The sequence below is a fragment of the Oncorhynchus nerka genome, linkage group LG22, assembly GCF_034236695.1.
Source record: "Oncorhynchus nerka isolate Pitt River linkage group LG22, Oner_Uvic_2.0, whole genome shotgun sequence".
In the NCBI taxonomy this organism is placed as follows: Eukaryota; Metazoa; Chordata; class Actinopteri; order Salmoniformes; family Salmonidae; genus Oncorhynchus; species Oncorhynchus nerka.
The window spans coordinates 55,472,051-55,499,713 of record NC_088417.1 but is presented as its reverse complement, the minus strand read 5'-3'; the positions used below and the strand labels follow the sequence as shown (position 1 = coordinate 55,499,713).

Below are 27,663 nucleotides of genomic sequence, written 5' to 3'. Positions count from 1 at the left end.
TTCAGAAGGAATGTTTTAATGGTAGACCATTTCCACACAACAATGACACAATTAAAATGTTCACTCGTGTCAACTTCCGCAACAGTTTCTCACAAAGGGAAGCAAATACAGAATTTAATCCGATTGTTTCTCTGCACCCATCTCAACCATTCACGTAACACTTGTTCCATGTAAGAAAATACAGCATTTTTTTCAACTTAATATTTGGCAAATACAAAAGCAAACTTAGTCTTCCTCCCACAAAGAAATGTGATGACATGGATTCCTAGACCTCCAATCCTTTTTTTTCTACTAAAATAACCCATAATGTTAACTCTACAGCTAAAGGGTGTAGTTACTAATGGAGTCCATTTATACAACATTAGGGAAGAAATAACTATTATTTCACTAAGTCACAGTCAGAGAAAGAAATAAGAACTTTACAATATTGTAAATCGGACAATGAATATATTTTTTTCAGAAACAAAAAAAAGTGTCCATCTCTAATAACAGAGAAATTAAAGATAACATTTTTTAAAGATTAATGTACTGAAAATAGAGAATTGGGTAAAAAACAAAAAAACAAAACAATGACCGTTTAAATACAAGACGGGCTTTTTGGTGGGTCATTTCTACCCACAAGGTCTATGGAGTAGCCTGGTCTCAGATCTGCTTGTGCTCTTGCCAACTAGCCAACAGAAGGCACTTTTGATGGCATTTGTTGATGCAGCGAACATGACAGTCTTCCCTCTAAATCTTGGGACCTTTTAGAATTCACTCAACACTTTATGAAACAGGACACTGATCAGGATTAGCGGAGGGCGTATTATGCATTTAGCTGTTTCTATTGACTTTATTCAATTATTTTAATTTGACAAAAACGTACGTCAAATGTGGTGACTCCTTATCTAACAGGTTAGGAACACTGCTTGTAAGCTTCTTTTAGGGACTTTGACTAGTGATTTAACAAGCCAAACATATTCCACCCACCTCTCTGGAATTGTGGGACTATTAATCAAGTCTCCCAAATAATTCCATAGTAACATGGGTTTATGTCCCAACAGCACTGAACTACTGTAGCAACGATTGCTATTGTAGTTTGTTGATGGCTGACAGTGCCAACAGACACAGTGAGTAACCCATAGGAACATCTGTACAGTGCAGCCAGACTGCTTTAGATCAACCTCCAGGAGTGGAGCTTTAGAAGTGAGCATACAGGCTTCATTTCTTGATCAGTGTCATCGTGCAATGGTGTCTCTTCCCAATGACCTCCGTGAGTTTGTCACTGATACAATTCTGATGCAACAACCACGTTTTGAATACCAAGTGCAGAGCTAGTGAGTTACAATGTAACCAATACATACCTCGTAAACCGACTTGTCTAACAATCTGCCATATAATACGTAGCTAAGATAAGTGCCCATCTAAAACCGCATCAATGAGGTTGTTCAATGTGAGCCAGGGGATGTTGCATTGGAAAGCAACCTCACAAAACAAGTACAATATTATTTGGGGTTGAATGGCTTTAAGCTGATCCATCAGCTCATCTGCTTCCCTTGGCGCTGGTTCTGGACGTTCCACCTGGCTTGGGTTGTTCCACACACCGTGGGCAATACTGAGAGGTAGAGGCAAGGACACTGAGTACTGTGTGGTTTCCTTCCCCACAAACAGTGCTGTTGTACCATTAAGAGAGAGACAATGAACCTTATTTCTCAACCAACAACAGTAACCTACAAAAATGCCTTAAGAGCTTTTTTTTTTTATGAACAAAACTGCCTACTACTATCAACACCATTGAGCGGACAGACAATCATTGCGTGTTTAGCCGCCTGTGCTACATTACCATTAGAATATACAGGAGAGGGGTGAGACACTAACAAAGCATTTAAGTACACAATTCAGTTATTGATAAAATAAAATGTAACAATGGTGAGAATGAGCAAAAAGTAGTGATACATTACATATATCCCTCCTCCCAAAAAAATAAAGGTAATTCACTTCACACCTCTTTTAGGCACATAAGTCTTCATGGATCCCACTCCTACAGTAGCGTGTGGTGTCAGGAATGCTTATCACACGTAATAAAGACAAGACAGTGAAGGTGCCATTATGGAGAGTAAGTAGTCTCGGCAGAGGAGAAATTAACTAGGGCCATGTTCATTAGGCACCAAACGTAAGAAATCTAAATGAAACAGCTGGGACTACCCGGACCTTGTTTTCCAGTGTAAATAGTGGAACACTGAGGAAGGGCTTATCAGATGCCTTGGGACCTCGGTGAGAGCGACTGAGAAAGAGATGAAAGAAACTGATCAGTGAGCAATTGACTTGACTCACATTAGATCCACGCAACTTAGAGCAGCATGCCTCGCTTGGGATTGTAGGAATTTAAGATGTCACACACTGACTGACTGACTGCAAAACAGATCTTCATGCAGACTCAATTCACCCAGATGACGAATTGATTTCGGTTACTTTTTTGTTCCTCATTTTGTGATTCAATTATTTGATTTGTTTTTTAAAAAGTCTACATTAACACTAAATCACAATCTAGCCTGGAATACTGCTCAGCAGCTATTTACAGAATTTCTAAAAGAAATCAAAAACACAAAAATCTGACTGAATTACACACAATCTCAAATGTTTCATATTAGTGGTCCTTTTCAAAAGACAAAACAAAATTGCTGTAAAGTGTAAACATAAAACAACTCGTGTGGTGTTTGTTGTTCATCTGTTTCTCTCTCCTCATGGAATCAAAGCTGCTGCTGTGAACTGTATGACTGTTCGCCCCATGACCATGCATTTTGTATTCTGACCCATTTTTTCAGTTCCGCTCAGGTTGTAGTAATGTTTACAGCTAGCTTCCGGACCCGGTCAGCTGTGCAGGAACAGGACCTTCTTATTTATTTCAAGTAAACACCTTCCTATCAGTCCCAGTTTTCTTCCATGTTCTGGTCCTTCTGGTTCAGGAGAAGGGTGTCCTGTCCTGTCCTCCCATCTTCCATAGTGAAGACTGGCATTCTGCCGTTGCTTCCCTGCTTGCTTGGATTGAATGTGTTTTCAGCCCCATAACCCTATTCATCACCTGTGTCACAGGAGTTAGATTTTTTTTTTTTTTAAAGAAACAAATTATACCCCCGTATGCAACAATGAACTTGAGATGTCTGGCCCAATTTTTTTTTTCTAAGGTAATCTTCTGGTTTCTTTTTTATAACACACAGCAGAATAAACATTGTTTTGGAAGCAAGGTCTCCTGGTGGCAAGTCAAAATGTTCTGTTCAAGAGGTCACATTTCATTTTTTGTTTGTTCTATTTTTCACTTGCCTACTGTTCTTTTTTACAACCCATCTTAGTCCTGTTTGGCTGGAACCTGCTGCTTCCAGGCCTCATTCAAGTAAACCAGTCGCTTGTAGTTGAGCATAAAGAGAATGAAGTTCAGTGCGTATGTGGTGATGCAGATGATGCAGAAGTCCTTGAGGACGAAGTAGAGGATGTAGCCCAGGTAGAGTGAGCCCATCACCGATAGGATGGACGTCGTCATGACGATCAGGGCAGCCATCGCACTCACGGTGATTCCTGGAACCAACCAGATGAGAGAGAGCAGGGGCTTAGGCTACGGACATGACGTGCACTGCACAAACAAATACAGTAAGACATGCTGTGCAAAGGTGGCAGTGAAGAAATATAAATCACTTTGACAAACACTACTACATGGAACAGACAAAAGCAAGAGTTTTGGATAAAAACGCTAGTCACGAAATGCCTGGACCTTTGTACACTTGAATCAGGGGGTGAATGCCTTTGTCAGGTGACTTTGTATGAGAGCCAGTCAGCTTTAAGTCTTACTTATTTGCTTACTCATGGTTGACGTTGATGTACATAAATACAGAGATCAGACACCTGGCTGTTAATGGCACCCTATTTCCCATATAGTGCACTACTTTTGAACAGGGCCCATAGGAATCTGGTCAAAAGTAGTGCACTATATAGGGAAAAGGGTGCCATTTTGGACCCATCACATTAGCGGTGGCTTCTGTGCTATGCAGCCCTTAGGCCCCTCATTTGTAACCTGGCACTAGTGAGTGACCACCACAAAACTCTGGCGGCACCCTTCAACTGAAAGTGGAGCGCTTAAGACCAGACCTGGGTTCAAAATACTATTTGAAATATTCTACAGTGCCAGATGGGTGGGTTTGCAGATTTAGGACTTGTCTTGGTCCAATAAGCCGGGCAAGCTCAATCACACCCAGGAAGTTTTTGAAATGACTTAGTCAACATGGATGTGGAGTCTCTATACACCACCATTGAACATGAACACGGATTGGCAGCTCTGCACCATTTCTCGAGTACCCGGCCTGAGACCGATGCCTCCCACGAATTCATGGTCTCACTGACTGGACTCTTAATAATAACATCTGTCTTTCAGAACAAGTTAAAGGATGTACCATGTGAGCTTGCTTACAGCCCTTACTACGCTGGTTTGTACTTAGGTATAATGGGAAAAATATTGCAGTTTAGATCCTTCTAAAAAACAGTTATTTGACCGGATTATATGGTGGGGATGCTAAAATGATGTTTACCTGCTCTGGTCCGGCTCAGAAGATGAACTTATTTCCTTCCACCAATACCTTAACAGCATTAACCCTCACATCAAACTATGGAGTACAGAAAGGATAACATTTGTTGGACCTTGACATCAGTAAAAATGACAGAGGTTGTTTGCACATCAATCATTTGGAAGCCTACAGATTGGAATACCATTCTGAGGGCAGACAGCTTCCAACCAAAAAGGCTAAAAGAGAACATTCCATATGGCCAATTCCAAAGAATCTGCAGAATTTGCGATCAGGAAACAGACTACAGTGTCAAACCTGCTGAATTGGAGAATCGCTTCTTGAATCGGGGCTACAGCGCTCAGGTCCTGAAAGATGCAGGTAATAGGGCTGGATTTACTTGACAGAGAGAACTTGTTGCGAAGGGGAGAGCCTCGTGATACATCAGAGTGTAATTTGTTACAAAATACAGGACTGAAGCAGAGAACATTACAAGAATCATTAAAAAGACTTGGGGAATCTTCCAAAGTGATACGTCACTACGCCAATTCTTTCCAGAGCCACCAGTTATAAGCGGTGTCCTACGCTAAATGACAAACTAGTCTACAGCTCTCTTCCAGGTGACTCTCAAAACACTTTGCTAGACCACAAACCCAGGGGCTCATTTAAATGCAAGTATTTTGTTGACAGCTTCTAAAATGGAGTATCAAGTCAAGCATTTCATTAACTGCAAAACCACTCATGTGGTTACAGATTTATCGGCACCATCTTGAAGGCAAGATGGCAGCTTCGCTTCTAGTCCTTAGGAAACTGTGCAGTATTCTGTTTTTTTTTATGCAGTATTTCTTACATTGTTAGCCCAGAAAACCTTAAGTGTATAAGCATTTCGCTACACTCGCAATAACATCTGCTAACCATGTGTATGTGACCAATTCAAATTGGATTTGCTTGGAATGTCCACAGTGCAAGGTGTTATATATTGGACGGACAAAGAGACGCCTTCAAGACCGCTTAGTTGGACACAAGTATGCCATACGGGTAGGCAATGAAGACTGCCCCATGGCAAGGCACTACAAGTCCCTACACCATGGAAACCCTACCTCCCTTCAAGCTATGGGTATTGATCATATTCCGGCCTCTATTAGAAAAGGGGACCGTCTTAAACAGTTAAACCAAAGGGAAAGTTTTTGGATTTACAAACTACAGGCCACTAAGTACCCTGGTTTAAATGAAGATATGGATTTACAAACTACAGGCCACTAAGTACCCTGGTTTAAATGAAGATATGGATTTACAAACTACAGGCCACTAAGTACCCTGGTTTAAATGAAGATAGGGATTTACAAACTACAGGCCACTAAGTACCCTGGTTTAAATGAAGATATGGATTTCTCACCCTTCCTGTAGGGTTGTGATGGGTCCATTTGCTGTCATCTAGTGGACATTTTTGCTCTATTTCCCTCAGCTATGTTTAGACTGTTGTGGTCCATGTTAGCTGTGTAACGGTGTACTATAAAATAAATGGTTATCTTATTCTTAACACTGTGACCAGTCATATTCAGGGTTGGTTCTGATGCTTCTAGCCTTGAGATGCATCTGATAACATATCTACAGTATTTCACTTTAACATGTATAGTATTGCTTACTAGTGTTACAAATGATTTCTGTAACCACTCCCTCTTCAAAGTCAGGGTTGATCAAATCAAAGATTATCATATCTTTGCGCTCCCTGACGGAAGCCATGCACCCAAAGCCATACAAAAAGACATTTTATCTTGGTCCTCCTTTCTTTCTGATGACTTCAAAAAGGTGTTTGAACCCAGGTCTGCTTAAGAAAGTAAACCACTGAGCCAGATGCATGACAGGACACAGGACCCCCTGGTTAAAGGAGGAAGAGCAGGTGTTGTAGAGGACATTCTAAACAGACTGGTTCTGGCACAGGCTTCTATTCATAGTGATGAAATGACATTAGAGGGGAAAGGGACAAAGAGATAAACACATTCTGTACAAGGGCGAGAGTGCTACAGGATAAGGTTAAAGCTACCGGTTTTTAGTTAACAGGAGGAACTGTGTAAATACAGTGTGACAAAAGCAGCAAGAATGGGGCAACAAAAACCAACTGTACAGTAAGCCTTAGGCCATATCGTTTAGCCTAAGTCTTCTTAGCTGACTTGATAATGAGAATTAAAAAATGAAACAATGTCCAGTGGCCACAGATGAAAAGGCTCTTTTTAGGAGAATTCCCATTCTGAGACACCAGCTAATCCATGGTCCCTTCAACCTACGTCTAAATTATTCATTTTTTTAAAATAACTTATATCCTCACTAACCTAACCACAATGCCTGGACAGTAAGTTTCACCCACTGTACCACTGTTGTGTTAGTCAAATCCAGTGGTGTAGTAAATGGATATGGGTAAAAGGGGCTCTAGTTCTGAGTCAGGACCAGTGGGCTAAGCAGAACGCAGGGCCCTTAGGCCAGTCAGCAGGGGAACAGATCTGAGTCAGGACCAGTTGGCTAAGCAGAACACAGGGCCCTTAGGCCAGTCAGCAGGGGAACAGATCTGAGTCAGGACCAGTTGGCTGAGCAGAACGCAGGGCCCTTAGACCAGTCAGCAGAGGAATAGAATCTAAATCAGCAGGACTGACTTAGGAAAACCGCCAACCTGCCACCAGGACGTCAGACAGTCAGGCGGGAGTGTATAGTATGACTTCACACAGGGAAGGGGCCCTTAGAGGGGCTCAGCAAGAAGCATTACACTGATCTAGGTCTACTACCTTAAGGACACCAACATGCCAGGTATATAATAGAGCAGGGTTCCCCACAACTGGCTTCCCGTGGGCTGAATTTGGCCCGTGGGTGATTTTATTTGGCCCCCCAAGATCATTACCATTTATTTTTAAACATTTTTATTGTTGGACATAAGACTGTAAAAACACAGGCAAATCAGCTCCAAGCAATTTCACTTTTGGAGATCTGTTCCAAAGTATTCCCACGCATAAAATAGAGATATGTGATCGTATACAAATGTACTAAAGGTTTGAAAATAGAATGTTATCCGTTTGAGCTTCTTGCGGTCAATTTGCAGAGTCCCCAAATGATTTACAATTATGTTCCAGCCCCGACCACCGCGTCATAAATAAATACAAATCGGCCCACGGCCGAATCTATTTGTTGATCCCTATAATAGGTTTGTTGACAAGCATATATTATTTATGCATCCAGATGCAAGTGGCTTTGACCTGTAAAAATATACACACAGTGGTGGAAGACATAGTCAAGTGTTCCTAATTCTATGGAGGACACTGAATGGACACTTTAGGTTTATTAAACATAAGAGTGTGTTGTCACACCCCGATCGTGGGAAGTAACAAAGAGCTCTTGTAGGACCACGGCACAAATAATAATATTATAATAACCAATCATTTTGCGCTTTATTTAACCATCTTACATACAAAACCTTATTTGTTCATCGAAAATTGTGAATAACTCACCACAGGTTAATGATAAGGGTGTGCTTGAAACGATGCACATAACTCTGCAATGTTGGGTTGTATTGGAGAGTCTCAGTCTTAAATCATTTTCCACACAGTCTGTGCCTGTATTTAGTTTTCATGCTTGTGAGGGCCGAGAATCCACTCTCACATAGGTATGTGGTTGCAAAAGGCATCAGTGTCTTAACAGTGCAATTTTTCAAGGCAGGATACTCTGAGAGCAGCCCAAATCAGAAATCTGTCAGTGGCTTCTAATTATAATACATTTTCACAGAACCGCTTGTTGCAATTTTGATGAGGCTCTTGTTCAGATATCAGTAAGTTGACTGGAGGCAGGGCATGAAAGGGATAACGAATCTAGTTTGCGTTATCCGTTTCGGGAAAGTACCTGTGTATTTGCGCAACCAACTCACTCCGGTGCTTCGCTATATCACATTTGACATTGTCCCGTAAACTTGAGTTCATTTGCACATAAAATCAAACAACGATGGAAAGACCTGTGTGTTGTCCTTGTTAATGCAGTCAGAGAAGAGCTCCAACTTCTTAATCATAGCCTCAATTTTGTCCCGCACTTTGAATGTAGTTGCGGAGAGTCCCTGTAATCCTAGATTCAGATCCTTCTGTCGAGAAAAAAACATCACCCAGATAGGCCAGTCGTGTGAGAAATTCATCATGCAAGCGGTCAGACAAGTAAAAATTATGGTCAGTAAAATTAACTTTAAGCTCGTCTCAATTTTATTTTTTTACTTGTTGATACTTTGCCCCTTGATAACCAGCGCACTTCTGTATGTTGTAAAATCGTTACATGGTCGCTGCCCATGTCATTGCAAAATGCAGAAAAAACATGAGTTCAAGGGGCCTTGCTTTAACAAAGTTAAACATTTTCACTGTAGTGTCCAAAACGTCTTTCAAGCCATCAGTCATTCCCTTGGCAGCAAGAGCCTCTTGGTGGATGCTGCAGTGTATCCAAGTGGCTTTGGGAGCAACTGCTTGCACGCGCGTTACCACTCCACTATGTCTCCCTGTCATGGCTTTTGCTCCATCAGTACAGATACCAACACATCTTGACCACCAAAGTCCATTTGATGTCACAAAGCTGTCCTGTACTTTAAAAATATCCTCTCGTGTTGTCCTGGTTTCCAGTGGTTTGCAGAAGAGGATGTCTTCCTTAATTGACCCCCACCATAAATGTAATAGACATATAGCAGGAGCTGTGCCAAGCCCGCCACATCTGTTGACTCATCCAGCTGTAACGCATAGAATTCACTGGCTTGTATGCAAAGCAGTAATTGTTTCAAAACATCTCCTGCCATGTCACTGATGCGTCGTGAACCAGTGTTGTTTGATGAAGGCATTGTCTGTATAGTTTTTTGGGCCTTTTCCCCCAGCATTGTCCCAGCCATATCCACGGCAGCAGGAAGAATTAAATAGTATAGTATGGGGCTTGCCTGTCCTAGCCACTCGGTAGCTCACCATATAAGACGCTACTAGCCCCTTCTTATTAATGGTATCGGTTGCTTATATATACACGTCTTACTACTCGAAAGTAGTCTTAATTCTCGCTCAAAAAACTCCTGTGGCTTATTTTTCAAATTGGCATGTTTTGTTTCTAAATGTCTGCTCAAGAGTGAAGTTTTCATTGAGTTGTGAGATAGTACTTTTGCACATATAACACACTGTGGCTGAGGAAAGGCACTACTCCCAATATAAGTGAAGCCCAAACCAATGTAGTTCTCATCATATTTGCACGTCTTCAATGGTCCAACGTCCCTGTCTGTTGTTCGGTGCTTTCCCGGTTAAGGGGGCAGTAGCTCTTCGGCTGCATCAGATTCACAGTGTCCATGCTAGCTGGACTAACAACAAATGTAGAATTACTGATGCTAGCATTGAATCTGCTCATGAAAGCAGAACAACTTGTGTCGTCGACAGGTGCAGTGCTGCTGGTTTGTGTCTCTATGGACCTTAGTTTAAAAAAATAAAACTTTTATCCATTTTCGAGCAAACGGAAGGAGCAGCAGCTACGTTTGTCTACATACGGAATGTTAGTGGAATTCCCACAAGAGAGTAATGGTTAATGTGATTGGATGTTAATTATTTGACTAGGCTACCTGTATTTGACACTAGATAGTTTAAATGTTATTTTTGGCAGTGAAACGAGGCTACTCAGGCAAGAAAAAAACCTTACCCAAATGCCTGTTGGAAAATATAAATTGACTGTTTGAAAATGTTACTTAAAAATAATTATGAATCACTTTTTGGTGTACCCCCGACGGCATTGCGCGTACCCCTGGTTTGGGAATACCTGGTCTGAGAAGAACAGTATTGGCAGGACAGGCATATAGTCAAAACGCAAATGTGATAATGTATTAGGCCTACTGCACAAATCTAATTCCTACAGAACGTGTATTAATGTTGTATATGCTTACATTTTGTAAGTCTTTTATTTTTTCATCTGAGCGGTAAAAAAAGAAAAGAAAAAGACCACTGGCGGTTGGTGACCACTGGCCTACATCTTGATTTACCTGGTTTATTTAGAGATTTAGCATTAGCTGATTTTCTCCGTCTGGGTCAAGTGCCATTCTGTGACTGGCTAATACGCCTTTTTTGCTGCGGTAGAGTATCTTGATGATATGGAGTATCGTGATACTAAACCTGGCATTGAAGTAAAACATTCTGGTATAGTGACAACGCTACCTTTAATGTACACCACAGTCCTGACTCAGGACTGATCTGAGCCACGGTGCAGTCAAATATAGTAAAGAGGAAGTGAGGGCCTGACAGAGTGGTGGGTCAGCACAAATAGCCCAAAGTGACTATTCAAGGAGGCTTGTCACCTAAATTCTCTCCATACTTTGCATAGCATGAGCCGGTGGCTGTGGAATCAAAAGTCTTACCTAGTAACAGTTGAAAGACATAAAAGAAAATTCCATAGACACTGTTTGGCTGGTTCATTGCACTGTCGATTCCGAAGATTGAGCCCAGCAGTCCAAATCCTCGGCCCCACCTACACAGGGGGAGAAATTAGGAAAAAACAAATGGAAATGTGTTAGTAATCGTGATGATGAATTGCAGGGACAAATTCACAAATACATGTATTCAACCTGAAAAACAAATAGCAATGTACGCCAAGGAAAATGTCTGAGAAGATCAAGCTATTGGGTGAGATTCTGATAAGGTGATCGCCTAAATGGTGTAATTTACAAGTTATAATCATAAAGATATGACGGGTGACGTCTACAATCCTAAATTATATAACCATGTTGATACAGTATCTCAATAGGAAGGCTTAACAGGTGTCATATACAAGCTAGAACCATAAAAGTAAAAGCAGAATTTCGTCAAACCATTACAAAGGGAACAAACGGAAATTCCAGAGGGCGACTGTATGGCCTCAGAAGCAAGATAACAAAGTACCCTGGAAACCTGAGTGTCGCACCAACCACTGGTCCTGGTTTTGTCGTCTCCCCACCCTGCACTGCCTACACGGGATCACACCACTGCGTTGTTCACAGCAGCACTTAAGTAATGCATTTAGGACCTACACAGAGTGTACAAAACATTAGGAACACCATCCTAAATATTGAGTTGCACCCCCTTTTGCCTCAATTCGTCGGGGGGCATGGACTCTAAAAGGTGTCGAAATCATACCACAGGGATGCTGGCCCGCTAGGGAAATGAACTTTTTGGCCCACCAGCCACTATGGCATGTAGATTTAAAGAATCTACTAGTCACTCAGATCATTTACCAGACAAAATGTGTTTTACGCTATAATTACAGAAAACACATTTTTTGATAAGACAAGAAATGTATTACTAGTAAGAAGTAATGGGGTATATTGCTGAATTTCATAAACTGCGTCTTAACAAATACATGGTAATTTTTTTTTTTAGATACAATAGTAAAAACAGCTGTTCAGTTATAGAACTGTTTTATCAAGAATCAACAAAAGCGTCTACAATGCCACAAAAGGCTGAGTGATGTGGCTTATTTATTATACTTCAGGGTGCTACGCTGATATAAAAAAGAATAAAAACATTTTACAAGGAGTACATGTGCTCCTAATTACAAATGTAGATGCACACAAATCTAGGAGATCTAAAGATTCAAGTTTTGATAAGAAATTACAAAAAGTTTATGAATAAAAATCCATGCCCAATCAACCACAATCATTAGGTGAGACAAAAATGTTCAGCTGCCCCTTTAAGGGACGGGCCGTTAGGGTGTATACGTTATTTATAATAAGAGTCACCTGGAGAGAATCTGACCTCAGAAATGAAAATGGATGGCCCTCCCTTCAGCAAAAAGTGACCTTCCCCTTTAGCAAAATAAAAATGTAAACGAAGTGGATAGCAGAGAACATGCCTTCCGTTTACCAGAGATTTAGATATGCAGCTTTATAAACTGTTCTTCGTACTGTAAGCATTTGCAAAACATACATCCATAGTAGACCTGATTACAAACAATGACGAGACAGCCTATAGGGAGGTGGTGAGGGCCCTGGTGGAGTGGTGACAGGAAAATAACCTCAACGTCAACAAAACGAAGGAGCCGAACGAGGACTTCAGGAAACAGCATAGGGAGCATGGCCCTGTCTACATTGACAGGACTGCAGTGGAGAAGGTGGAAAGCGTCAAGTTCCCCGACATACAAGTCACTGACGAACTGAAATTATTCACCCACGGCATCCCCAGTGGTCTAACACACTGAATCGCAGTGCTAGCTGTGCCACTAGAGATCCTGGTTCCAGTCCAGGCTCTGTCGCAGCAAGCTGTGACCGGTAGACCCATGGGGCGGCGCACAATTGGCCTAGCATCGTCCGGGTTAGGGGAGGGTTTGGCCGGCTGGGATGTCCTTGTCCCATCACACTCTAGCGACTCCTGTGGCGGGCCAGGCGCATGCATGCTGACAAGGTCGCCAGGTGTATGGTGTTTCCTCTGACACATTGGTGCAACTGGCTTCCGGGTTAAGCGGACATTGTGTCAAGAAGCAGTGCGGCTTGGCCGGGTCGTGTTTCAGAGGAAGCACAGCTCTCGACCGTCACCTCTCCCGAGTCCGTACGAGAGTTGCAGGGATGAGACAAGACTAACTACCAATTGGGCAGAAAAAGGGGTAGAAAAAAATGACAGTTGAAGTCACTTAGAAGTTTACATCCACTTAGGTTGGAGTCATTAAAACTCCTTTTTCAACCACTCCACACATTTCTAGTTGACAAACTATAGTTTTGGCAAGTCGGTTAGGACATCTACTTTGTGCATGACACAAGTCATTTTTCCAACAATTGTTTACAGACAGATTATTTCACTTATAATTCACTGTATCACAATTCCAGTGGATCAGAAGTTTACATACACTAAGTTGACTGTGCCTTAAACAGCTTGGAAAATTCAAGAAAATGTCATGGCTTTAGAAGTGTCTGATAGGCTAATTGACATAATTTGAGTCAATTGGAGGTGTACGTATGGATGCATTTCAAGGCCTACTTTCAAACTCAGTGGCCCTTTTCTTGACATCATGGGAAAATCAAAAGAATTCAGCCAAGACCTCAGAAAAAAAATTGGAGGCCTCCATAAGTCTAGTTAATCCTTGGGAGCAATTTCCAAACGCCTGAAGGTACCATGTTCATCTGTACAAACAATAGTACAGTATAAAGTATGAACACCATGGGACCACGCAGCCGTCATACCGCTCAGGAAGAAGACACATTCTGTCTCCTAGAGATGAACGTACTTTGGTGTGAAAAGATGCTGGGGGAAACAGGTACAAAAGTATTTATATCCACAGTAAAACGAGTCCTATATCAACATAACCTGAAAGTCCGCTCAGCAAGGAAGAAGCCACTGATCCAAAACCGCCATAAAAAAGCCAGACTATGGTTTGCAACTGCACATGGGGACAAAGATCGTACTTTTTGGATAAATGTCCTGTGGTCTGATGAAACAAAATTAGAACCGTTTGGCCATAATGACATGCTGTCCGGTCCTCTGGCAGTCTCTATGGGGGTGCCACAGGGTTCAATTCTCGGGCCGACTCTTTTCTCTGTATATATCAATGATGTTGCTCTTGCTGCGGGCGATTCCCTGATCCACCTCTACGCAGACAACACCATTCTATATACTTTCGGCCCGTCATTGGACACTGTGCTATCTAACCTCCAAACGAGCTTCAATGCCATACAGCACTCCTTCCGTGGCCTCCAACTGCTCTTAAACGCGAGTAAAACCAAATGCATGCTTTTCAACCGATCGCTGCCTGCACCCGCATGCCCGACTAGCATCACCACCCTGGATGGTTCCGACCTTGAATATGTGGACATCTATAAGTACCTAGGTGTCTGGCTAGACTGCAAACTCTCCTTCCAGACTCACATCAAACATCTCCAATCGAAAATCAAATCAAGAGTCGGCTTTCTATTCCGCAACAAAGCCTCCTTCACTCACGCCGCCAAGCTTACCCTAGTAAAACTGACTATCCTACCGATCCTCGAAATGGCTTCCAACACTTTCTCTATCATAGTGCCATCCGTTTTGTCACCAAAGCACCTTATACCACCCACCACTGCGACTTGTATGCTCTAGTCGGCTGGCCCTCGCTACATATTCGTCGCCAGACCCACTGGCTCCAGGTCATCTACAAGTCCATGCTAGGTAAAGCTCCGCCTTATCTCAGTTCACTGGTCACGATGGCAACACCCATCCGTAGCACACGCTCCAGCAGGTGTATCTCACTGATCATCCCTAAAGCCAACACCTCATTTGGCCGCCTTCGTTCCAGTACTCTGCTGCCTGTGACTGGAACGAACTGCAAAATCGCTGAAGTTGGAGACTTTTATCTCCCTCACCAACTTCAAACATCAGCTATCCGAGCAGCTAACTGATCGCTGCAGCTGTACATAGTCTATTGGTAAATAGCCCACCCATTTTCACCTACCTCATCCCCATACTGTTTTTATACTGTTTTTTTGATTTATTTATTTACTTTTCTGCTCTTTTGCACACCAATATCTCTACCTGTACATGACCATCTGATCATTTATCACCCCAGTGTTAATCTGCAAAATTGTATTATTCGCCTACCTCCTCATGCCTTTTGCACACATTGTATATAGACTGCCCATTTTTTTTCTACTGTGTTATTGACTTGTTAATTGCTTACTCCATGTGTAACTCTGTGTTGTCTGTTCACACTGCTATGCTTTATCTTGGCCAGGTCGCAGTTGCAAATGAGAACTTGTTCTCAACTAGCCTACCTGGTTAAATAAAGGTGAAATAAAAAAATAAAAAAATAAAATGACCATCGTTATGTTTGGAGGAAAAGGGGAGGCTTACAAGCCCGAAGAACACCAACCCAACCGTGAAGCACGGGGGTGGCAGCATCATGTTGTGGGGGTGCTTTGCTGCAAGAGGGACTGATGCACTTCAGAATAGATGGCTTCATGAGGAAGGAAAATTATATAGATATATTGAAGCAACGTCTCAAGACATCAGTCAAGAAGTTAAAGCTTGGTGGCAAATGGGTCTTCCAAATGGACAACGACCCCAAGCATACTTCCAAAGTTGTGGCAAAATGTCTTAAGAACAACAAAGTCAAGGTATTGGAGTGACCATCACAAAGCCCTGACCTCAATTCCATAGAAAATGTGTGGGCAGAACTGAAAAAGCGTGTGCGAGCAAGGAGGCCTACAAAACTGACTCCGTTACACCAGCTCTGTCAGGAGGAATGGGCCAAATTTCACCCAATTGGGAAGCTTGTGGAAGGCTACCCGAAACGTTTGACCCAAGGTAAACAACTTAAAGGCAATGCTACCAAATACCAATTGAATGTATGTAAACTTCTGACCCACTGGGAATGTAATGAAAGAAAGAAATCACTTATTCTGACATTTCACATTCTTAAATTAACTAACCTAAAACAGGGAATTTTCACTGATATTAAATGTCAGGAATTGTGAAAACCTGAGTTTAAATGTATTTGGCTAAGGTGTATGGTAAACTTCCGACTTTAACTGTACATAGACATGGAATCACTGGTCACTTTAATAATGGAACACTAGTTACTATAATGTTTACATACTGCTTAACTAATTTCATACATGTATACTGTATTCTATTCAATGCCACCCCGACTTTGCTCGTCCTAATATTTATACATTACTTAATTCCATTATTTTACATGTGTGTATTGTTCGATATTACTCCACTGTTGGAGCTAGGAACACAAGCATTTCACTTGTCATGACTGTCCTGTGAGGATCCAAATAGGTCAGATCAGCTTTGTAATAAATAACTTCAACCAGACCCATTCTCACTCGCAGAGGGGGGAGAAGACAACTGGTGGGGGTTGACAGTTCACACCCTGCTGTAAATCAAGGAGAGAACATTCAGCAAATCCCTCTCCAAATTCACCTAAGGAATGTGCTTATGTTTCAACAGACCTTTTCCCGCTGAAACTAACACGTTCTAAAGCGAATACTGGAACAATATTGCTAACATAGGACGTGTGGAATGGTCAGGGGCGATCTGGAGAACACTGGTGACGTTTTGGGTGTTATTAAAAATGCCATAAAGGAAATACTGTAACTTGGAAAGTTGATCAACTATATGTGTGGTGTCCAGTCGATGCATTGTGCATGAAAGATGAAGAATTAGTGTTTCTGTTAAGAGAGGGACATGATTTTAGGAGCCTTTTTTTTTTTTGACAAGGCACGCCCTTGAGAGGTCAGAGAGAGTGTTAGCCTGACGGAACCGCCCCTTTTGAATGAACTGTATAAAATGATGGGTTAAGAATTAACATATCAGACCAGAGACGTTGAGCAACAGCTCACATTTAAGGTGGTTTGAACTCAATCTCAACACAAGGTAGAGACGATAAAGTCCCCTCGCGGACAATCACTGGTAAGGCTGATTAGCTGTCCTAAGTAAAAAGTGAATTGAAGTGGGACCATTCTACTACTTGGCTCAATCCACTGTAGTATGCTACTCTCATTACCCCACTTGGATCCATCAACACGGCTGACGAGCCTATTTTCAAAGCAGCATCTTCCAGAGCAAATGGAAGGAGAATAAACTGTTAAATCATCACCCGTTTGGCGAAGTAGGCTGTGATTCGATGATAAATTAACAGGCACCGCCTGCAACGCAGGACAAGCTAGTTATACCATCAACCATGTGTAGTTAACTAGTGATTACGTTAAGATTGATTGTTTTTTAAAAGATACGTTTAATACTAGCTAGCAACTTACCTTGCTGCACTCGTGTAACAGGTGGTCAAGCCTGCCACGCAGGCTCCTCGTGGATTGCAAAGTGATCGGGCATAATTGCCATCCAAAAATGCAGATTACCGATTGTTATGAAAACTTGAAAATCGTCCCTAATTAAATCAGCCATGCTGATTAAAATCGGTCGACCTCTAGTTAATGGCTTTTGTTAAAAAGAGGGGAGTCACAGCTTTCCATTCCTACTTTATTTCTCAACTCTTAAATATGTGTGAACTGCACCATTTTAAACCCAAGGTTTTTAGCAGAGGCATGGTTGAGCACATTACCGCTCCGCAACTGGCAGTGAGTGCACAGGGGAGAGTCAGGCTAAATGTAACATCGGTCATTGTAGGCTGACTGGGGTACAATGCCTCTCTACCTCAAAATAATACATTTAGAACTACTCAAATTGTGATGAGACAGATCATATTTTTTGTTGCGCAAAAGTAGTGGAAACCAGGGAAAGTGTTGGGGGAAAAATTGTTACATGAAGTGGTTTCTGTGAGAAGTACAGGCAGGGGGCTTTTTACCCCAGGTGGCGAGTTACCAAGTTACCCTAACATTAAATTCAGTGTTTATGCAAGTTTTTGGGACATAAAATTAATCTATGATAATTACTAGTTAAAAGATCACATTTGAGATCTGGCTAATGATTAGCCTAATAGAGTAAATGCAGAAAAGAAACCCCATGCTTCAGCCTATTTATTTGTACTTTGCTGCATCAGTTGGGCTAAAGGTGATAATGTTTATTGCATGGTCCATATCAGGTATGCTTAGGCTATATATGACCCGTATATATATATAACTAGGTGTATGTTGCGTGTCACTACGTAACAGGAGCGCCATTTGAATGTAAACTTCTTTAAAATTTTTATCAAAACGTTTTTTGGGGCAGAAATGCTTTCTGGAACGTGAAATTTCATGTCATACAATTTGTTATTAAGGCACATCTGTAAATACAAATACAATTGTTAAATAACGAGCCTAGTTGCTTTAGCCATGGAAAAAGGCTGCAACCTTCCCACTAGCCATGATTGGCTGAGATAGTGAGTGGGCTGGACATGCCGAGAGGTGAGTTCGGATTGGTCTGCCATGTAGCACGCTTCTGTCTATAATATGAGCTGGTTAGTATGTGTAGCTTATCCTTTCTAACATGGCTGTTTTGAAAGATATCACATAGAAGAACTGCTTAAGTGGCGCTCTCCACTTTCTGGAGGACCGAGTTTTGAAATCAGTGGAAGGCCCGGTGGAATTAGAGTATGATAGCTAAGGAGATGGAGAAAATTCTGCCGTTTGATTGCCAATATGAAGACTGAGTTGAACACACAGAAGGCTCCGGATTACACGATCAAACTAAGGGCAACCATGGCATCCGTGACAAAAAAGGGAGAAGCATCCATCCATGTATACGGACGGGTAAGTCAGTCTAGCTAGGTGCATTTTCATATATTACACATTTCTAATTTTGTCAAAGTCATTTTCATTTCATGTTAGTGTACTTCCTAGCAGTTAGGCCTAGTTCCCTTTAGGGTTCCTGTATACAGTTCAGACATGCCACACAGACAAAGAGCATCCAGTCACTACTCTCTACCATTAAAAAAAAACTTCCCTTGTTGAGACAAAATACTGTAGTCCTACACAATGACACTTCACAGGGCAGGTTGAGGTTGGTTATTTGCTTCGGTGTTATTCAAGGCTGCTCATGATTGCGTTTGGCAGGCAGATTGTGGTTGATTAACTGAAGTTCTCAGCAGTGTTGTTCTCATGATTTGTGCATCATGTCTGAAAAACTATTCCCTGCATTTCCCCCAGAGACATGGCATTGCTTGGATGTCAGCATTTGTACAAACAGGAGTGTGTATGTCCTACAACCCAGATAACTACTTACAAATAAATTACCTAAGATCACTCGGGCACATGAACTATGTATGACCAATCATAAACTGAAGTCGAATGACACTGTTTCACTTTAGGACTAGTTTAATTCAGACTATTCAACAGTTTCAGACAGATGCCCTTGTGTTAATTCAACTTTGTTAATATACAATTCTGTATTTTCCAATCTAAGGATTAAGTTGTTTATCTTGTCATTTTACAGCCCACAATCCAACTAATCGCATCGAGGGCAGAAAAGCAAGGCCCATATTTGAGATCGCTATGGAATTATACAAATGCAGCATAGTTTCTAGAATTGTAGTGAGACGTATTAAAATGATATCAGTTTAAGATCTTGGTAAACTTGTTTGAGGTATTCTCCAATGTATAGAGTAGACAGCCGATTCACATAGCTAAGGAAATACTTACCCAAAACTGGCTGAATGGCTACGCCTCTCGTCTAGCTAGCTAGCCTTAATAAGGGGTGTCGCCCCATTCGCTAACTAGTTAATTTAGCAGTCTAATTAAAACTAAATATCAGTGTTACGGTTGGAGGACAATAGTGTGCATCCATGTAAATTAAAATACACCATTTCATAGCATCTAACAGCCAGCTAGTAGCTGACTTAGTTGTTTCCTGGTGAATAGCTAAGTAATTTACCGTAGTATTAGCAATGTGGCTACGATAGCTTCTACACAATAAACAGGCTAAGTTTATTATCAATAGAGTTGAAATGTTTAACGTACTAAAGAACAGCGCATGCTAAAACATTGACAATTTAGCACAATGATGCCAAAAAAACGCACAGTCTCATCCAGAGCGCTGCTAGTACACGGCGCCGCTGTTTAATTAAAATTACCTGGAGGTGAAGACTTTTGAACAGCTGATAGAATTGCTCACGTCACACATGGCCCGATAATTCGAGTCTCTAGCCTTTTCCGTTTCCACATGATAGGCGTATAAAGACAACAATATGCCCAATACGCAAACAAGGAGCCTGGCTATTCTTTCCCATCGAGGGGTGGACACTCTCAGGACGGGCGCCGCCATCTTTCCGGCCTCGCTCGAGTCGTACACGCAACGCAACCGATGACGAGAACTGCGACGTGGAAAAAACGTCAACGTGCCACACGACCAGGGCAGAGCCAGTCGGTATTGATGCCGCATTCAAATACTAGTCTACTACTACTCGAAAATGTCCGACTTGCTGATTCGATGTGGCACCTGTATAACTACTGTTAGTACGTCGGAAATTTCCGAGTTTCCTAGTTCCGACAGACGTGGTATCAGAACGTATACCATGGGTATGACAAAACATGTATTTTTACTACTGTAATTCTGTTGGTAACCAGTTTGTAATAGCAATACGGCACATCTGGGGTTTGTGGTATATGGCCAATATACCACGGCTAGGGGCTGTATCCAGGCACTTCACGTTGCATCGTGCTAAGAACAGCCCTATACCACACCCCATCATGCCTTATTGCTTAAGTATAAGTCATAATACCCATGGAACCTAGCGGTAAAACCCAGAAATGTTTCCAATCGTTTTTTCAACCATTCATTTTTTTCGTCTGGAATTTTAGAACTACTTTGGTTAGGTCAAAGCTCTGTGGTTAGCTAAATAATCACCGACCGTAGGTAGCGTGCGTGTACAATGCACCTTAGAAGTAAAAAAGAGAACCAGCATATGCTAGAATGACTTGTGTTGAGTGAGCGATTCAGCTAGTTAACTCACGGTTTGTGTAGTCATACTTTTTTCACGTAGTGACATGCTAGCTAGCATTAGCCCACCAGGGAAGGGATATTTAGCTAACGTTGGCTAGTTAACGTTAAATCACCATTTGTGTAGTCAGACTTGCTACAGTAGCTAACATTAGGGCGGCACCACGGCAAGGATAGTTGGTTGGCTAGCATGTCACCACATAGAAAAGTCTGACTACACGAACGGTGAACTAATGTTAACTAGTTAGCTAGCTAAATGTTGGCTAGCTAGTTAGGCACCTACATTAGCTAAAGTTGGCTAACTAGCTCACAAGGGACTTGTGGCCTCAATGTTTTCCCCATACAGTACACTGAAACGGTTTTGTTCCACAAGTGCACCTGTTGTACATGACTAGTCAAATGACCTGTGAAGTCAGTTGGAAATGTCAACATGGATGGAAATTAAGCTTGCCCGAGTCTAGTACTTTTCAGACTGGGCTAGTAGACAATGTACCAAACTAGCCTGACACAGCAGTGAAATTTTGCCTTTACAAAAATTGCATGCCACAGATTTGGGACCTGAATGTTACCCTGGCTAGTTGAAATCCTTATGTTCTACCCCTGCATGTCAGTCCCCTTCAGACGATTCCCCTATCACTGTTGGTCCTCCTCAGTGACCTCAGGGTTTTAACTTTACTCTTGAGAATTAAAATAATAAGTACAGCCGTATAGCTCATCGCAGTACTTCCTCTTCGGGCAAATAGTATCCTAGACTGTCTTGATCATCTAGTTGAGCATTCCAGGTAATTTCTCCATCCCAGCAGAAATGTCCCATCCACATAGTATGATTTTAGATGTGCATTTTACCGTTACTATAGTCAAGTCTGTGGGTTATGGTATTTAAATATAATGTTACCATTTTTGTAATCAACCTATTGGGGGAGAGAAAAAAAACTACCACTGACCAAATGTCTTTGTTTTCCAGGCCAACAGGAGTGCACCACTCAGACCATCCGGTGCATGGACATCCTGTGCCAGTGTGATCTGAGCGCAACCGTCCAGTTGTAGACTACAGCAGATCGAGCCTGTGGACGGAGAGGTCAGTAACTCATCAAATGTGATACAATGAATTTGTAGATATATCTGCACAGTATTTTTGTGTATGGTTCCCATGAGTTAAGATTGGGTGATGAGGGACCACTTGTCACATTGTCCAAGGTGAGTTTTGTGTTCTGAAAAACGATGTGTTTTCTGTCCAGATAAAGATGGTGATACAGCATTGAAAAATAGATCCTGCGCTAGTGTGATCCGAGCATGAGCGTCCAGTTATGGAGGCTACCAGTGGTGGAAAAAGTACTCAATTGTCATACTTGAGGAAAAGTAAATATACCTTAATAGAAAATGACTCAAGTGAAAGTCACCCATTTTAAATCTACTTGAGTGAAAGTCTAAAAGTATTTGGTTTTAAATATACTTAGTATCAAAAGTAAATGTAATTGCTCAAATATAAGTATCAAAAGTAAGTCTAAATCATTTAAAATTCCATATTAAGCAAACAAGACGGCAACATTTTCTTATTATTTTAATTTACGGATAGCTATGGGGCACGCTCCAACACTCAGACATAATTTACAAACAAAGCATGTGTTTAGTGAGTCCGCCAGATCAGAGGCAGTAGGGTTGACAAGGAATGTTCTCTTGATAAGTGTGTGTGAATTAGATTATTTTCCTGTCCTGCTAAGCATTCAAAATGTAACAAGTACTTTTGGGTGTCAGAGAAAATGTATGGAGTAAAAGGTACATGGATTTTCTTTAGGAATGTAGTGAAGTAAAAGTTGTGAAATATAAATAAAGTACAGATATTACTTAAGTAGTGTTACAATAGTGTAAAACATTGAATTTGTAAATGCATTGAAATTGTCACTTGATGTCCCCTTTTCCCCATGTTTTAGATGAGGCGTGACATGCGAAACATCAGTCTCACCCCACCAGAAGCAGTACATGATCAACGCCATCCTCAGCAAGGAGATCTGCTGGAAGTGATGTACTCTCACTCTGGGGGTAAGACATAATTTAAACATCAGATATAAATTCCCACTGACCATGATACTATGCAATGTGAATTGTGTTGGACTACTTAACAAAACTGAGGAGCTGCACTCAGACCAGACTTTGTGATTGAACTAAATATGGCAAAACTTTAATGTAATATAACCTATTCTAGGATCCTAGTGTGTGTATGGACCATTGGCTTCCCAAAAAAACGGGTACTGACAGGAGGAGCAATACGAGTCTGTCAGAGGTCGTCGTGATGGAGGCTTGGTGGTCAAAACAACACAGAATCAGGTGTTCCTTCCAATGATGTGGCACAGACCTTGGACCCGGTTCCAGTGTGGATGGTCTTCGGAGGCTGTAAGACCCTCCCTCCTTGATATAGAAATCAACTTCAATGGTAATGCCCCTGCACCATAAGGACACTTGACCTCTAACCACTGCAGTGGTGCTCACCAGACCATCCAGTGAGGCTCCCAGGACCGAAAGCCCTGACTCTCACACATCCATCCCTGTAGCCATTTTGAATGCCTGATGCCCTCCTCTTTATGTGCCCCACTTTACAGACAACACCCCATCCAATGAGTGTGATCTGAGGACCCTGCTCCACCGACAGCACCATGCCAGCCTGGTTGCCTGCATACCCCAGGTGCCCTTGTTTTTGAACAATGTCTGTTACAGGGAGGGTTGCGGTTGTTCTAGCTCAGGTTCAAGGAGACATGCCATTCCACTGAACCTTCCCTGGGGATGGTTCCTTAGCCACTGAAGATCCTCCTCTGTGGGCTCCCGGGACAGAGAGTATTTGTAGTCTTCGGCCAGGTACAGGTCCTCCACTGACTGCACCTGGTTTGGCCCGGCTGGCTTCCTCCTCACACTCCACATCCATACAGCTGATATTGTGAACCGCCAAAATAGGCTGCATGGCTACACTTATGAGCTCCATGGAGACCTTTGCATGTGGTAGAGAGAATTACCTGGTCACTTATTATAGAGACCTGACAAGCAGAAGGATGTTGGATGTTAAGTGCCACATGCCTTTCTGTGCTTGACTTTGAACACCCTGAAATGCATTTGTTTTAAGGGTGCTATATAAGAAGTTTGACATTACAACTGTAGAATATTTCAACTGTAATTTTCACAAGGACAAGTGCAGTTTGTCCATAAACTTTTAATTGATAACTTGATTTTCACTTGACATATCAGTCAGTGCAAAGGATCCCATAATCAAGACTGAATAAATAAATTGTTTTTGAAGCTTTGTCTCTGGTCATGAAACTAAAATACAAGCAGAATGTCTAAACAAAGTCAATTCTGGTTCATTCTCAATGACAACATTCTATACTGAACAAAAATAAATGCAACATGTAAGGTTTGTCCCAAGAACTGGAATAAGAGCCCTGAAATGTTTCATAAACATATTTCTAATTTTGTGCCCATTCCTGTTAGTGAGCATAACTCCTTTGCCAAGATAATCCATTCACCTAACAGGTGTGGCATATCAAGAAACTGATTAAAGAGTATGGTCATTCTACAGGTGCATCTTGTGCCGGGGACAATAAAAGGCCACTAAAATGCTCAGTTTTGTCACAACACCAGATGTCTCAAGTTCAGGGAGTGTGAAATTAGCATGCTGACTGCAGGAATGTCCACCAGAGCTGTTGCAGGAGAATCTAATGTTAATTTATCTTAACACCACCTCCAACGTCGTTTTAAAGAATTTGGCAGTACTTCCAGCCGGTCTCACAATTGCACACCAGCCCAGGACCTCCACATCTGGCTTATTCACCAGCGGGATCGTCTGAGGGGGTGCTGAGGAGTGTTTCTGATAACTAATTCTGATTGTCTGGACCTGGCTCAGTGTGTGGACCTATGGCTGCACCCTTGCCCAGTCATGTGAAATCCATAGATTAGGGCATCATTAATTTCAATTGACTGATTTTTATTTAACCAGGCAAGTCAGTTAAGACCAAATTCTTATTTACAATGACGGCCTCCTGCGGGGACTCAAAATATAGAACACACACATCACGACGAGAGACCTAAGACACCAACAGCATGGCAGCAGCATTGTACAAACATTATTTGGCACAGACGACAGCACAAAGGCAAGAAAGCAGCCACAACTGTCAGTAAGTGTCCATGATTGAGTGAACTTGAGATAAAATTGTCCAGTTTGAGTGTTTGCTGCAGCTCGCTCCAGTCACCTAGCTGCAGCGAATTGAAAAGACGGGCGACCCAGGGAACTACATATATAAAATCTTTGAAATTGTTGCGTTTATATTTTTGTTGTCACTCATCCAAGTCTGTTATCCAGGGTGATCTGGTTAATGATTATATAATTGATTGAGTGGCTATTTTCGTGTAGAATGCTGACAGCTGTGTAGAACACATTGTATTGCTAAGATGCTCAAACTTAACTTAACTGCACTCACCGACACAGGATAAACTTTAACCCTCATGCCGGCTCTGACCAAACCTGTAAATTGCCTTAACTGTAGCTGCACTTCTCCACATGACCAGACTTCTAGACTTCTCCTATTTTAATGCTCATCCTTAAAATGTCATGAGGTCTGAAATAGACACCAAGGTTGACATACCGTACAAAGAATTATCTAGGCTAAATAATAAATACTTTTTTGGTCAACTGTTATGCTAGCTATGACAGAGAAAGGGGACCAAAGAAAGAATTACACGGTTATCAAAAACGTCACACCAAGATAAGCCTACACCAAACACAAACTTAATTTTAAGGGTTTGTGAAATTCAGTGGAAAAGGGAAAAGGGAGGAGAACCATTTCCATGTTTTACCGCTAGGTTTTATGGGTATTATGACACCTCCACTGTGGCGGACTATTTAAAACATTGCGGCCCGCACGCCTGTGTGTGGGGGAAGACAACCCGTGGTTACCTAGTGTTACGGATACAGTTATCCTGTGTGTGTGTGTTTCTTTTCTCTCCTTCTCCCCTCACAGGTGAAAATCATCACTCCCCAATCAGTCAACAATCAATCAGAAGACACACCTCCTATTTCCTACCCTATCACAGTTCCTTCCCCATGGTTTAAAAACCCCATCATTTGTTTGTTCTGGAGCTCAATCTCTAGCTCAATCGCTCTGTAAATGCCATGTCTGTAGGTCTCTGTGTTTCACGCTCGCGTTGTGTCTTAACCTCTCTTTTGTTTAAAGCACCTCCATAGGCTCTTTGTCATCACCTGTGAGTATTGTTTTTGGTTATGGTGTTTGTTTGTTGCTGGTGGGAAAAGGGGAAAACCAAGACAAGTCGCCCATGGGCATACACTACCCGTAGGTGAACTTTGTTAAATGCACTAGTTAGAACTGGGCGGACCACCCACTGTATTTTTGGTTAGTTAGTTAGCTGTTGTTAAAGTAGGCTAGTCTAGCTTAGGGGTGTTTTGGATGCTTATTGTTTCTTTCCTTGGGTCCAGCTCAGCCCCTTTTCCTGCTCCCCCCATTACCGTGTGTTTATAAATAAACCTAGAGTTTGACGGTAGATATCTGTTGTCGTGGTTATTTCGTGCACACTTTTACTTTGTCACAATAGTTTGCATGAGTTATGTTACGGGTCTCATTACCATCCCCCCTAGACTGTCGGGCCAAAAGGGATTCGTAACACCTAGGTTAACCCATTGGCTTACAGCAAAAACTTCCCTCACAAAAAAAGATTGCAGTTTTAGTGCAGTACCTGCAGTCAACTGTGATATTTTGGATGCAATATTTGTAGCATACTGCACTCTAACAGCAAAATGCAATTTTCTTGTCTGCTTGTTTTAGTCAATTACAAAACTTAATTTAAGAGAAGTACATGTCTAAAGATAACTTTTCAACATTGACTGCTCTCGAGCGTTCTCACTACGTAAAATAACGTAATGTTGGGCTTCCTTCATGCCCCTTTTCTTGACAGTGCTAGCAGCCACGTGAGAGCTAGCTAAACTCAGCAACAAAAAAAGTCCTCACTAGCAACTGTTTTATTTTCAGCAAACTTAACATGTGTAAATATTTGTATGAACATAACAAAATTCAACAACTGAGACAAACTGAACAAGTTCCACAGATGTGACTGAGAGAAATGGAATAATGTGTCACTGAACTGAGAGGGGCGGGGAGGGGGGTTAAAATCAAAAGTAACAGTTGGTATCTGGTGTGGCCAGCTGCATTAAGTACTGCAGTACATCTGCACCAGATTTGCCAGTTCTTGCTACGAGATGTTACCCCCTTTTTCCACCAAGGCACCTGCAAGTTCCCGGAAATTTATGGGGGGGGGTGTGACCTAGCCCTCACCCTCTGATAAAACAGGTCCCCGACGTGCTCAATGGGATTGAGATCCGGGCTCTTCGTTGGCCATGGCAGAACACTGACATTCCGGTCTTCCTGCAGGAAATCAAGCACAGAGCGAGCAGTATGGCTGGTGTCATTGTCATGCTGGAGGGTCATGTCAGGATGAGCCTGCAGGAAGGGTACCACATGAGGGAAGAGGATGTCTTCCCTGTAACGCACAGCGTGGAGATTGCCTTCAATGACAAGAGGCTCAGTACGATAATGCTGTAACACACTGCCCCAGACCATGACGGACCCTCCAACTCCAAATCGATCCCGCTCCAGAGTACAGGCCTCGGTGTAACGCTCATTCCTTTGACAATAAACGTGAGTCCGACCATCACCCCTGGTGAGACGAAACCACGACTCGTCAGTGCACTTTTTGCCAGTCCTGTCTGGTCCAGCGACGGTGGGTTTGTG

The 27,663-nt window shown here is 42.1% G+C and overlaps 1 protein-coding gene and 1 long non-coding RNA gene across 6 annotated transcripts; one reads left to right on the top strand and one right to left on the bottom strand.

Annotated features, from left to right (window-relative positions):
- On the bottom strand, nt 1-20,320 carry LOC115105380 (vitamin K epoxide reductase complex subunit 1-like protein 1). The gene is made up of 3 exons (XM_029627357.2): nt 20,013-20,320; nt 10,918-11,027; nt 1-3,552 (listed from the first exon to the last, which is right to left on the bottom strand). The coding sequence occupies exons 1-3, from the start codon at nt 20,318-20,320 to the stop codon at nt 3,326-3,328; spliced, it is 645 nt and encodes a 214-aa protein (XP_029483217.2). The 3' UTR covers nt 1-3,325.
- On the top strand, nt 18,459-24,163 carry LOC115105381 (uncharacterized). 5 transcript variants are annotated; one of them, XR_003859859.2, is made up of 5 exons: nt 20,663-21,660; nt 21,843-21,956; nt 22,117-22,237; nt 22,810-22,918; nt 23,082-24,163. It is a non-coding gene; the product is annotated as an uncharacterized LOC115105381 (long non-coding RNA). The 5 variants fall into 5 exon arrangements; XR_010460515.1 differs by lacking the exons at nt 20,663-21,660; nt 22,117-22,237 and adding an exon at nt 18,459-18,693; XR_003859857.2 differs by lacking the exons at nt 20,663-21,660; nt 22,117-22,237 and adding an exon at nt 20,369-20,457.
- Nucleotides 24,164-27,663: the final 3,500 nt, after the last annotated feature.

Excerpts from the sequence above, each read along its gene's own strand:
- LOC115105380 (XM_029627357.2), bottom strand. The coding sequence starts at position 20,320 with ATGCGGCATCAATACCGACTGGCTCTGCCCTGGTCGTGTGGCACGTTG. Across the intron at positions 11,028-20,012 it reads TCAAAAGTCTTCACCTCCAG|GTGGGGCCGAGGATTTGGAC; the intron begins GTAATTTTAATT and ends CCCCCTGTGTAG. Across the intron at positions 3,553-10,917 it reads TGTCTTTCAACTGTTACTAG|GAATCACCGTGAGTGCGATG; the intron begins GTAAGACTTTTG and ends GGTTGGTTCCAG.